Raw genomic sequence first — 11,124 nt, 5'->3', positions numbered from 1 at the left:
GCTCACGCACAGACAGACTCACATAGACTCAGACACACATGCTCCCCCACTACCTGAGACCAACGTCTCAAGCAACCCGCGTCATTCCACGCAAAGACTTGGGACAAGCTCCCTCTCTCGCCCAGCTTGTAAACCCCTACTACAAGCACCTCGGTGCAAGGAATACAAGATCGCTCTCTCAGACTGGATGTAGGGCACTTATTGCCCGAACCAGTATAAACCTTGTATCTCTTTGCATCACCATCCAGGATTAGGGGCACGCAGTACACTTTCACTAGTTGGTTGAGGATCCGCTGGTCCAAAACACTGACAGTTGGCGCGCCAGGTAGGGGAACTACTGCGTGTCAGCTTCATCATCCCAACAAGTTCCGGATGGCAGACCCCGTGCGACCACTGTGTCTCAGCACGGTGATCTAGTTTGGGAGCCTAGAGTTCATGTATCTAGGATGTGAGTACGATATGGTACTCCTCACACCTTGAGCCCCACCAACCGATGACGACATCACGCATCAGCAGCCCAGGCGCAGGCAGTGCCCGGGCCGCTGCTCACATCACGCTAGCCAGGCACGACGCGGGTGGGACCACCCCGACACCGCGCAAGCTTAGGGCGATGCACTGCACTCTGCCGGTACCCCATGCCCAGCTATGGGTACAGAGTCCCTGATTGGGGACCTGTCCAGCTTAAGCTTGGGCAAGGAAAAGACACCGGTGGCGTGCAGCGACGATGCCCCGTCATCAAGCTCTGCCCCACCACCTCCTGAGGAGTCGACTCCGGTGGAGCAGAGCCCAATGATGGCACCATCCCTGTACCCCTTCAGGTTGAGCAATGCTGCCGCCGCCTATGCTTCCGCTTATGCTTCCACTCACGCGGAGCCCTTAGGACACCACCAATGCTTCGCCCTCGACCTCAACGCCATAGCCTCGACCCACACCCACACTGACTCCTTAGAGGAGGACAAGGCGTGGGCCAGACCAGATTTCTCTAGGCTTCATGACCCTGAAGCCATGCGATGCTTCATGGCCGCGAGCGACTACTGCTTTGGCTACTCCGACTCTGATGACGAGGGCACTTACGATCCCACCCGTGAGTGCTGCTACATCGTGCTCGGGATGTCGAGAGCAGGCGATGAGGACGAAGGGGCAGGCAATCACTCCCCGCCCCATGAGGGGGCAGGCGACGCCACACCTCCATGCGTCGAGCCCCTGGCGGCGCAGAACGAGAACCCCGCCCACAAGGAACTTCGACGTCTTGACTTGGAGCACTCCGTGAGCTTTAGACCAAAGTTGAACAAGACTGACTCCTTCTATAGCAGCTCCAAGACACTCTCGAGCGAGAGCAGCGGGGTCACGGTGAAGGCGGAGCAGCCCGGTGGAGGGCTCGCGATGTCAACCACCGCATCAACAACGACGAAGGGGGCGAGCAACCCCTTATCTTCAATCGCGCTAGCTAGAACGTTGCGGTAGCGGCGATGCTACTCCAGACGATGCACGAGCCCTCTACCTTGGAGGGACGATGGGCCCATGGCGAGCTCCGAGACCTCCTTGAGACCGCAGTGGTACAGCAGGCCGAAAGCTCCGCCTCTCGACGGTGCGGGGGCGCCTCAGAATTGCCCACGGCATCACCTTGGCAAGATAGAGAGGCCTCGGTTCGTCCAGGGCCTGGTCAGGCACCCAAAGCCAACAAGGCCCCCTCGGTGCATGACCGCCTCAGCGATCAATGTGAGGCACCAGGCGACCATGATGTGGTCAGCAGGCGACGGCGCCACGACGATGAGGGGCCCGCCTGAGGCTACCACCTACACCAAGGTGGTCGCTACGATAGTGGGGAGGACCGCAGTTCTTCTCTTGGGCCACCTGGCCCTCAAGTCTTTAGCAAGGCCATCCGTGGTGCTCACTTCTCGGCCCGGTTTCGATAGCCGGCCAACCTCGCAAAGTACAGCGGTGAGACCAACCCTGATCTGTGGCTCTTCAATTACCACTTGGCTTGTTAGCTAGGCGGCGTGGACGATGACCTGCTCATCATCTGCAACCTCCCCTTGTTCCTATCAGACTCGACATGAGCCTGGCTCAAACATCTCCCTCCCTCGTAGATCCACGACTGGAGCAACTTGGTAAAGGTCTTCGCCAGGAATTTCTAGGGCACGTACATGCACCCCGAGAACTCCTAGGACCTCAAGAGTTGTCGCTAGATGTCGGATGAGTCTCTCCGAGACTTCATCCGATGCTTCTCCAAGCAATGCACCAAGTTGCCCCGCATTGGTGACTAAAAAATTATCCAGGCATTCCTCTCCGGCACCTCCTGCCGAGACCTGGTCTAGGAGTTAGGCCGGAATGGACCAACCACGGCGGCTGCACTCCTCGACATCACCACCAACTTCGCCTCGAGCGAAGAGGCTGTTGGGGCCATCTTCCCCAACAACAACATGAAGGGAAAGCGGAGGGACGAGGCCCCCAGGGCCTTGGCCCCCATCTCCCCAAGAAAAAGAAAAAGGGTCGCCAGGGGAAGCAGGAGGTCCTCGAGGCTAATCTAGTCATAGCCGCAGAATGCAAGAATCCCCAAGGCCTCGCTAGAGGCCCCAGGCTCTTCAACGACATGCTTAAGAAGCCCTACCCTTACCACCAGGGCTCGGTGAAGCACACCCTCGAAGAGTGCACCATGCTCTAGCCTGATTACCTTTGATCAGGATGACCACCCTGATTACGTCCCAAACTCCAGACAGTACCCACTCATTGTCGACCCAATCATCGGCAACACCCAGCTCTCCAAGGTGTTGATGGATGGAGGCAGTGGCCTCAACATCCTCTATGCCAACACCCTAGAACTCCTAGGGCTCGACCAGTCATAGCTCCGAGGCAATGCCACACCCTTCCACGGCATTGTGCCAGGGAAATGCATATGACCCCTCGGGCGCATCGACTTGCCCGTCTGCTTTGACACTCCCTCCAACTACCACAAGGAGGTCCTTAGCTTCGAGGTGGTTGGGTTCAAGGGGACCTATCATGCCATCTTGGGGCGCCTATGCTATGCCAAGTTCATGGCGATCCCCAACTACGCCTACCTCAAGTTCAAGATGCCTAGCCCCAACGACGTCATCACTGTCGAGTCCACGTACAAGCATGTATACGACTGCGACGTCGAATGCATCGAGTATGCCAAGGCTCTCGTGGAGGCCAAGGCCCTCATCTTCAACCTCGACCAACTTGGTAGCGAGGCACCCGACTCCAAGCATCGTGCCGGGACTTTTGAGCCCGCGGAGGCCGTCAAGCTTGTCCCGGTCGACCCCATTGGCTCCGACGACCGGGCGCTGAGGATTAGCGCCACCCTCAACATAAAATAGGAGGTCGTGCTCGTCAACTTTCTCCATGTGAATGCCGATGTATTCGCGTGGAGTCCCTCAGACATGTCGGGCATACCGAGGGAGGTCGCCGAGCATGCCTTGGACATCTAGGCTGGCTCTAGACCGGTGAAGCAACGTCTACGCCGATTCGACGAGGAAAAGCATAGGGCCATCGATGAGGAGGTGCAGAAGCTTTTGGTGGCCAGGTTCATCAAGGAAGTGTCCCATCCAGAGTAGTTAGCTAATCCTGTATTAGTTAAGAAGAAAAATGGGAAGTGGAGGATGTGTGTAGACTACACTGGTTTGAATAAAGCGTGTCCAAAAGTCCCTTTCCCATTACCTCGATGCGTATTCCGGTTACCATCAAATCAAGATGAAAGAATCCGACCAGCTCGTGACTTCTTTCATCACCCCATTCGGCATTTACTGCTATGTGACTATGCCATTCGGCCTCAGAAATGCAGGGGCCACATACCAGCGGTGCATGACCTAGGTCTTTGGTGAGCACATCAGGCAAACTATCGAGGCCTATGTGGACGATGTCGTGGTCAAGTCTAGAAAGGCTAGTGATCTCGTCGATGACCTAGAGATTGCCTTCAAATGCCTCAGAGAGAAGGGCATCAAGCTCAACCTCGAGAAGTGTGTCTTCGGGGTCCCCCAAGGCATGCTCTTGGGATTCATAGTCTCGGAGCACGACATCGAGGCCAACCCAGAGAAGGTCTCAGCCGTGACCAACATGGGACCAATCCGAGACCTCAAGGGGGTGCAGAGGGTTATGGGATGCCTTGCGGCCCTGAGCCGCTTCAACTCGTGCCTTGGTGAAAAAGGCTTGCCTCTGTACCACCTCTTAAGAAAATCTAAACGCTTTCCTGGACCCCCAAGGCCAAAGAAGCCCTCACCAAGCTCAAGGCACTGCTCTCCAATCCTCCTGTCCTAGTGCCGCTAACCAAGGGCGAGGCCCTCTTGCTCTATGTCACCACAATGACTCAAGTGGTCAGCGCGTCCGTAGTGGTCGAAAGACAGGAAGAGGGACATGCCTTACCCATCCAACGACCTGTTTACTTCATCAGCGAGGTGCTCTCGAAGGCTAAGACACGCTACCCCCACATCCAGAAGTTGATCTACGCCATAGTCTTGGCTCGATGCAAGCTACGTCACTACTTCGAGTCCCACCCGGTGACCGTGGTGACGTCTTTCCCCCCAAGAGAGATAATCCAGAACCAGGATGCCTTGGGTAGAATAGCCAAGTGGGCCGTGGAACTCATGGGGGAAGCCCTGTCTTTTGCGCCTCAGAAAGTGATTAAATCTTAGGTCTTGGCCGATTTTGTGGCTGAGTGGACCGACACCCAACTACCACCTGCTCAAATCTAGGCGAAATGCTGGACCATGTACTTTGATGGGTCCTTGATGAAGGCCAGGGCAGGCATGGGTCTGCTCTTCGTCTCACCCCTCGGAGTGCACATGCGCTACATGATTCGGCTCCACTTTGTCGCCTCCAACAACACAGCCGAGTATGAAGCCCTCATCAATGGCTTGCAGATCGCCATTGAACTTGGAGCACGACGTCTCGACATACGGGGTGATTCATAGCTTGTCGTCGATTAAGTGATGAAGGAGTCGAACTATCATGACCCCAAAATGGAGGCGTACTGCAAGTTGGTACGTTGCCTAGAAGACAAGTTCGACGGTCTCGAACTCAATCACATTGCGCGAAAAATCAACGAGGCCGTGGATGAACTGGCAAAGATGGTGTCAGTGTGGGCCCTGGCCCCCCTGAACATCTTTGCCAGAGACCTCCACAAGCCTTCCATCGACTACGCCTCGACGGTGGAAGAGGGCCCACCGGTCGAGCCCACCGTAGGGCCCGAGGCCCCCTCCGTCACCAAGACCCCTTCGGCGGAGCCCGAGGTCATGGAAATCAATGCGGAGCCTCCCAAGGCCAACCAGGGCATGAATAGGTGAGCCCTGTTCCTTGATTGCCTCGTTCAAGGAGAGCTTCCTGTAGACAGGACCAAAGCTCGATGGCTTGCGCGACGAGCCAAAACTTGCATCCTCAGCAATGGTGAGTTGTATAGGCAAAGCCCATCTGGCTTCCTCCAACGATGCATCATCACCGAGGCAGGCCAAGCCCTACTTTGGGACTTGTGTGCAGGAGCCTACAGGCACAATGCAATGCCTCGGACGCTCGTCGGAAATGCCTTCCGCCAAGGGTTCTACTGGCCAACGGCGATTGCTGACGCCACCAAGCTGGTACGCTCCTACGAGGGATGTCAGTACTATGCACAGCAGATGCACCTCCCGGCCCAAGCCCTCCAAACCATCCCCATCACATGGCCATTCGTCGTGTGGGGGCTCGACATGGTTGGGCCTCTGCAGAAGGCCCTCGGGGGCTATACCCATTTGCTGGTAGCGATCGATAAGTTCTCCAAGTGGATCGAGGCTCGTCTAATCAATCGAATCAAATCCGAGCAAGCGGTGCTGTTCTTCACTGATATCATCCATAGGTTCAGGGTTCCAAACACCATCATCACTGATAATGGGACACAATTCACCGGCCACAAGTTCCTGATGTTCTATGATGACCACCACATCCGTGTGGCCTGGTCAGCCGTAGGACACCCTAGGACAAACGGCCAAGTAGAACATGCCAACGGCATGATCCTACAAGGCCTCAAGCCAAGAATATACAATCGGTTGAAGAAATTTGGCAAGAAATGGCTTGCCGAACTCCTATCGGTCATCTAGAGCCTGAGGAACACACCGAGCCAAGCCACGGGGTTCACACCATTCTTCTTGGTCTATGGAGCTGAGGCCATCCTCCTCACTAACTTGGAGTACGGTTCCCCGAGGCTACAGGCCTACAACGAGCAAAGCAACCGCACTGCCCATGAGGATGCCCTCGACCAACTAGAGGAAGCCCAAGACATTGTGCTACTACACTCAACCAAGTACCAGCAAGCCCTACGACGCTATCAAGCCCGATGCATTCGAGGCTGAGACCTAAAAGTGGGCGACCTAGTGCTGGCCGCCACAAGCTGACCCCACCATGGGAAGGGCCGTACATCGTCGCCCAAGTGCTAAAGCCTAGGACCTACAAGCTAGCCAACGAGAAGGGCAAAATCCTCACCAATGCTTGGAACATAGAATAGCTACGTCGCTTCTACCCTTAAATTTCCAAGCATTGTATATATTGTTTCTCAAAATACAATAAAGAAGCGTTCTTTAGTTATTCTAATTTTTCGAGAAACCCCCTGAACCTATCGATGGGGGATCAGCGTTACGATAATGCTACAAGGGAGACTCGGCTCTGCCTCTATAGAGGTGCCCACCATAGGGCTCGAACAAGACTCAGCTCTGCCTCTATAGAACCGAGCCTCCCTCGGGGACTAGAAGGGGGACCCCCCCTAAGTCCTAGGCACCATTTTTTAGTCGTTTTTCAAAAACATTTCTACATCAAACTCTCTAGCGTGCTCTGACAAATCAATTGTAAAAAACCTAAGGACCAAAAGTCTGTCTTAAGGCCAAAAGGCCGACCGAGCCACGAGACGGCCTACACCTCTGGGCTACAGCAACTCCCTCATCACCCTTTGCCTAAGAGGCAGCCTAGGCTCCGATGAAGTTTCTTGCAACTGATATGTTCAGAGACGAGACAGAGGGCAGAGGCTTCGAAATACAATAAAAAACAATTAAAAAGCATAGACGCATAAGTACTTTAAAAAATGCCTCGACGACCATAAGCGTTACAGTACAATAATAATCCTAATCCATTTACATGGCCCCTTTGGCCCAGGTCAGAACTCAGGGTCGCCAGCATCAGCGGTCGGTGCAGGAGGAACCACCTCCTCTTCGAATAGCTTGGCCAGCACCATGCCGGGGGCCTCAGCCGCCTCTGTCAGCCTCATGACCTCCTCCTCGGCCTCCTCGTCATCCTCAGCCAAGACGTAACCATCGCTAATGACCTCAAGGTTGACGCTAGCAGAGTGCGAGGAGACAACAGCCAGGGTGTGCTTGACACCTATGTGTAGCACCCCCCAGAGCCACTCGCAGACTCAGCCGCTCAACGCTATCAAACGGCTCCCGAGGGAGCTGCTTGGCTCGACACCCCAACCTTCAGGGCCTCGTAGGTGGTATGGGCGGCGCTCTGTAGCGTGTTGTGCTCCTGGATCTCAGCCTCGAGCACCACCTGCACTTCAACGCAGGCCTCAGCTGCCCGAGAGACCTCCTTCTCTAACCCTGCGCCAAGACAAATGAGATGGGGTTAAGCACAAAAGGAAATAAGCCGAACAAGGGCGAAGGTCTACGGGACTCACCCTCGGCTTTCTCTTTCCAGCTTTGGACCTCGACCCGAGAGGCCTTGGCCACCTTGAGGGCCTCCACCAAGGCACCTTTTGTCAGTAGGTGCATGCCCTGCTCCACCCCCAGCTGCCCAGCGACGGCCTTGGTAGAGACCTCCGCTTGTTTGGCCCAGGACCTGAAGGTGTCCTGCTCACTGGCCACCCGGGTCAACTCCTCCTCTAGCTCCTTGATCCACGCTGCCAAAGGGGCAGCCTGCTCCCGAGCCGTGGCCGCCTCGGCCCTCATGTTAGCACAGCGAAGGCGGAGGTCCTCCACCTCCGTGCTTCACGCCGATAGAAGCTCGTTGGCCTTGGCGAGCAGGTCCTTCTGCTATTGGAGCTGGTCCTAGATGCCCCTCTCCCGCCGGAGGAACAATGACTTCCCAAGGGACCAGGCCTCGAGCTCCTAGATAGGTAGAACAAACATCAAGCACTACAAGAAAACTTGGGAAAAGACGACATAGCATGAAAAAAGAAAGCGTGCACCTAGGCGATGCCGGACAGATCGTCAGCCACGACGGACAGCGCTGTCCACAGCGACCGCTCCGCCAGCTAGCAGAATTGCTCGAAGGAGCCCTAGCGCCCCCCTCGGCCGTGTCCTCGAGGGCGAACAGAGGCTCCCCCTCAGGGTCATCCCAGCTCCGCCACAAGACACGTGGGCTATCCCACCTGCAGGGCTCAGGTTGTACCCGGACAAGAGCCGAGCTCCCCTCGCTCGAGGTTAGAGCTAGTTGCTCCATGGTGCTAGCTGCCTCGGCGCCCGCCACCTCCTTTCCCTAGGAAGTATCGTTGGAGGAGATCGAATGGACCTCCACCTCCTAGGCGCTTCCCTACAACGATAGTGGGTCTTGGACCAAGGGCGGTACTATAGCTTGCCCTGCCTCCGTCTCCATATCCTAGGCTGCCGGCTTCGCCACGCCCACGCCAGCCTCTGCCACCTTGGCCTCGGTGGTCCTAGGAGCCTCAGCCTCTGTTGCTTCAGCCTCAAAGGTCCTAGGGGCCTCGGCCTCGCCCTTGGTGGCCTCAGCGACTGGGGGCGCCTCAGCTTCATCTGACACGCGGGCCTCAGCCTCGTAGGGCATAGGCGCCTCCTCCCCCGCTTGCTTCGTGGCCACCTCGGTAGCCTCTCCTTGGGCGACCGGCTCCTTCAGGTCGGCCCTAGACGACACCGCGCCACGCTCTATGGTAGCTTGCGCCTCCACCACCCATTGGGTGTGGGAGCTGGTGCTCACCTTGAGCGCCTTACGTGGAGCCAAGGCAGGCGCTTCCACCTGACGCTTCTAGCTAAAGACAAAGCACTCACAGGGTTAGCATACGGCCAAAGAACAAGCGAGAAATGCTGCAACTCCACTGACAAAGCACTTACCTTGAATGGGGACACAACCTCTTCTGCACTATGTCCCTCGGCCTCTACAACAGCGGTGGTGGCAGCGGTGGCACGGCCCCCGTGTCCGCCGGTGCCGATCGGCCCTCGCCGGACTCCGACGCCCCCTCGACCCTCTGCGGAGGTGGTTGCGTCACCCCCACCACCACCTGCTCCATCTCCACCATCGAGCCCACCGGGCTGACGGCGCGCTTCCCTAATGCTCATGCCTCGGGCATGTTGGCCTTGGCCCTGGGGCAGGCGATCGCTGGCTCTGAGGCGTCCCCCCTCCTCCTCCTAGAAATGTCGAGCTATTCACCAACGCCTCGGGCGCCATCCCCCTGACATTAGGGAGATGGTCCAAGGTGCCCCGCCCCGCCTCGCCCTCATCATCATCGCTCGACGAATCCGACAATGACGGTGATGGGGACGGGCTGCTAGCGACATTTCTCTAGCTCTTCACGCTCAAGGTTTTTCCTCTTGCACCTTGCCTCCTCAGCATCCTTCCGCTTCTTCTGCGCCTTGGCATGTGCCCTGTTCACTGCCCGCTGCTCTGCATCCTTAGGAATGGGTGGTGGGGAGGCTCGCACATCCCTCATTCCCCGCAGGAACGGTGAACGCAAATAAGGGAACAGGAAAATGCAAGGAGCAAGGAGGCCTCAGGGGCCGCAGTGGCGCATGGCTTAGCAGAGAGAGGTACCCCCACGATGGGCGCATCAGGAATGGGGATAGACCACTACTCCTTAGCCACCCCTCCACCATCTCTCTCACCCGATGTAGAATCTCCTCATTGGAGAGGGCGATGGCAGACATCCAGACGCCATCGATCGGCTCGTCCGGTGTCATCTCAAACAGGCGCTGTTGCTGAGCCATCAGTGGCAGCACCCTCCGGCAATGGAATGTCGCAGAACTGACCAATTTATAAGAATACAAGTACAATGGCAATCCGCAAGCGGTCGCACTGTCATACTTGAATCCATATAAACCCGGTAGTCCGTCGAGTACCACGATGGGTCTCGATAAACGATTTACAACAACCAAGATCGTACAGGATTCAACATACATGCCACATATTACATAAAGTTCGCAGATACTTTTCATCATCAGAGTACGAATAAAAAGTTATTACAAACTAAGTTTGATAAACAAAGCGAAAGCAAATAAGTTCGAAGATAAAGTTTCCAACGTAGTTTGATACAGTGCCAAGCCAGATCACGGTCCACAAAAGCAAAGATAGGAATTACTAAAGAAGCCTGCCCAAGGCTTACTCCTCATCCACAGCGGGACAGAAGCAACTCTTGCAATAACCATGATACACAGTGCCATCTGCAACAATGGGAAAATAAACCCTGAGTACGAGAAGGTACTCAGCTAGACTTACCCGTCATGAACCAGAAATAAAATGACTCCAAGGATTATGCAAGGCTGTATAAGTGGACGTAACTTGACAACATTTTGCGAAAAAGGCAATTAACCGTTGTACAATTGTGATTCTTTTATCAAGTTAATTGTAACTATCCATTTCTAGATTAGCAACTATCCTGTGCCAGACATGTGATATATTATTTAGAATCATACAATAGTAACCATAGCAAGTATTGTAATTCCATATTCATTTGAACCATCATGTTTCATAATATAGTTGCTACGATGTTGGGACTAGCCAAGTTTCTCACTATCCGGGAGAGACGGCAATTCGAATCGATTTCAACCAGCTGGGAATTTATTCCTAACACAAACCCAGGTCTACCAGCCACGATAGCCTTAGGTCACCTTTGGTACAACTCAGGTACACATTTTGCGGGTCCGTACCGCGCCGCACAATCTGGAACACTAGATGCCAGGATGCTCAGGCCAAGCCTGCCCTTGGGCTCAGTCTGATCGTTCCCCGGAAGGAGCGCACAACAGAACGGTTCCCGGCCTGAGTTGAATTACTCAGCTTCGCGGTCGGAACGAGTTATCCGGCCAGCTAAGTGAGAGGCATGCGTTCAATCTTGTCAGAAGTGCCAACAACGGTACGGTCCTTAATCGACATAGACGGGGATAAATCCACACCCAAGACCTCCATGTCTTGTTGCTTCTCTATCGA

At 55.4% G+C, this 11,124-nt stretch overlaps 2 protein-coding genes across 2 annotated transcripts; one reads left to right on the top strand and one right to left on the bottom strand.

Moving 5' to 3' along the window:
- The first annotated feature begins 3,035 nt into the window (after positions 1–3,035).
- On the top strand, positions 3,036–3,338 carry LOC136499710 (uncharacterized). The gene has a single exon (XM_066495269.1). The coding sequence runs from the start codon at positions 3,036–3,038 to the stop codon at positions 3,336–3,338; it is 303 nt and encodes a 100-aa protein (XP_066351366.1).
- Positions 3,339–8,568: 5,230 nt separating this feature from the next.
- LOC136499709 (uncharacterized) lies at positions 8,569–9,263 on the bottom strand. Its single transcript, XM_066495268.1, has 2 exons — positions 9,039–9,263; positions 8,569–8,952 (listed from the first exon to the last, which is right to left on the bottom strand). Exons 1-2 carry the CDS (start codon positions 9,261–9,263, stop codon positions 8,569–8,571), a joined length of 609 nt encoding a protein of 202 aa, XP_066351365.1.
- Between the last annotated feature and the right edge of the window lie 1,861 nt (positions 9,264–11,124).

This window comes from Miscanthus floridulus, chromosome 13 (assembly GCF_019320115.1).
Source record: "Miscanthus floridulus cultivar M001 chromosome 13, ASM1932011v1, whole genome shotgun sequence".
Classification (NCBI taxonomy): Eukaryota; Viridiplantae; Streptophyta; class Magnoliopsida; order Poales; family Poaceae; genus Miscanthus; species Miscanthus floridulus.
The sequence above is the reverse complement of the archived record's forward strand: the minus strand, read 5'-3'. Positions and strand labels throughout refer to the sequence as shown.

Bases quoted from the DNA above. Each gene is read 5' to 3' on its own strand.
- LOC136499710 (XM_066495269.1), top strand. From the start codon at position 3,036: ATGGCGATCCCCAACTACGCCTACCTCAAGTTCAAGATGCCTAGCCCC.
- LOC136499709 (XM_066495268.1), bottom strand. From the start codon at position 9,263: ATGAGCATTAGGGAAGCGCGCCGTCAGCCCGGTGGGCTCGATGGTGGA. The intron at 8,953-9,038 runs GTAAGTGCTTTG...GTCTTTAGCTAG, and splicing joins AGGTTGTGTCCCCATTCAAG to AAGCGTCAGGTGGAAGCGCC.